The 1,210-nt window shown below is 40.2% G+C and overlaps 1 protein-coding gene across 1 annotated transcript; it reads right to left on the bottom strand.

Annotated features, from left to right (window-relative positions):
• Positions 1-544: 544 nt before the first annotated feature.
• On the bottom strand, positions 545-945 carry LOC110034982 (the record flags this gene model as incomplete). Its single annotated transcript, XM_020739222.1, has 1 exon — positions 545-945. A coding segment is annotated over exon 1 (401 nt), but the record flags the coding sequence as incomplete, so codon positions are not given.
• Between the last annotated feature and the right edge of the window lie 265 nt (positions 946-1,210).

Genomic DNA, 1,210 nt, shown 5'->3' on the forward strand with positions numbered 1-1,210 from the left:
TTTAAATATTGAATATATTACTCTTTCCACATTTATGCCTTTTCTGATTTTGCATCAACCTAAATCTTGTATAATCAAAAGGATTATAACATCAAAGCAATATTGAGCAATGTTGCTTCTTTTAGACAAAGTTCATTATTGTAATGACCACCACAAAATCTTAAATGTTCCTTAAAAAATCTAACGAATTCAAGGTAAAAGATTATCCAACTAACAAAGGTATGTCGAATTGGATAAATGGAAACGCAGTTAAAAAAAAGAAGCTGCTTATTGTAATAGCAACTCCAGCTCATGACACTTTTAGTTGAGTGGGCAATATGATAAATGCATTAACCAAAAAATTTTAAAAAGGAAAAAAATTGACGTTTTCTATATCGCATCCCAAACTTTTTAGTAATCTAATAACAACAATTAAGCTTCCATATTTACTAAACTATTGAATTATTCACACAAAATCATATCACACAACTAAATCCAAAAAACACCCAATTCTGAGACCCCAATGCAGGCCCGAATAAAATCCCTAACAAGCAAAAACCCTTACCCAGCCTGAGGATCACGATCGCATCGGAGCTCGTCAGCACCATCAACACGGATGCCAGCCCGCTCCACAGAGTGAAACAGGGAAGCAATTGACCGGCGGTAATGGTGAGTCAAAGAGAGGCGTTCTCGGTCACCGTCTTCGAGGCGGAGTTGGACATCTGAGATGCCAATCTGGCGGAGGCGGACGGCTAGTTTCTCTCCTAAGCGAGCAGCGACGCGTTCGTCCCAGAATCGTCGGGAGCGAGGGTAGCGGTATAGCCTGTACCGGTTAGCAGCGGCGAATTCCTGTTCGCCTGAAGAAGCCATCGCGATAATTGCATCAGTCGCGCCGGCAGTGACGTGTGCCGTTAGTTTCCGACAGCTTACTGCCAGCCGGAGAAGATGCGCTTCGGCAGTCGCCATGGATAGGTCTTGCGGAAGACATGGGTTTTAAAGCTTTTGGGTTCAGCCAAACGACTCGCAACGGGACTTTCAACTGTAGTGTAAAGCGTCTGGACTCCCAACCTAATATTTTTTCGAATAGCTCAGTCAGAAGTTGGCTTTATTTATTCATTTATGATCTAAATTATTGAAATTTTTTTCTTAATATCACTTATGAGCAATTATTAGGTGTGATAATTGAAAACAATTAATACATACAGAATCCGCACCTAATAAATTTTTTTTT

The sequence above is a fragment of the Phalaenopsis equestris genome, unplaced genomic scaffold, assembly GCF_001263595.1.
Source record: "Phalaenopsis equestris unplaced genomic scaffold, ASM126359v1 Scaffold195091, whole genome shotgun sequence".
NCBI classification, from domain to species: domain Eukaryota; kingdom Viridiplantae; phylum Streptophyta; class Magnoliopsida; order Asparagales; family Orchidaceae; genus Phalaenopsis; species Phalaenopsis equestris.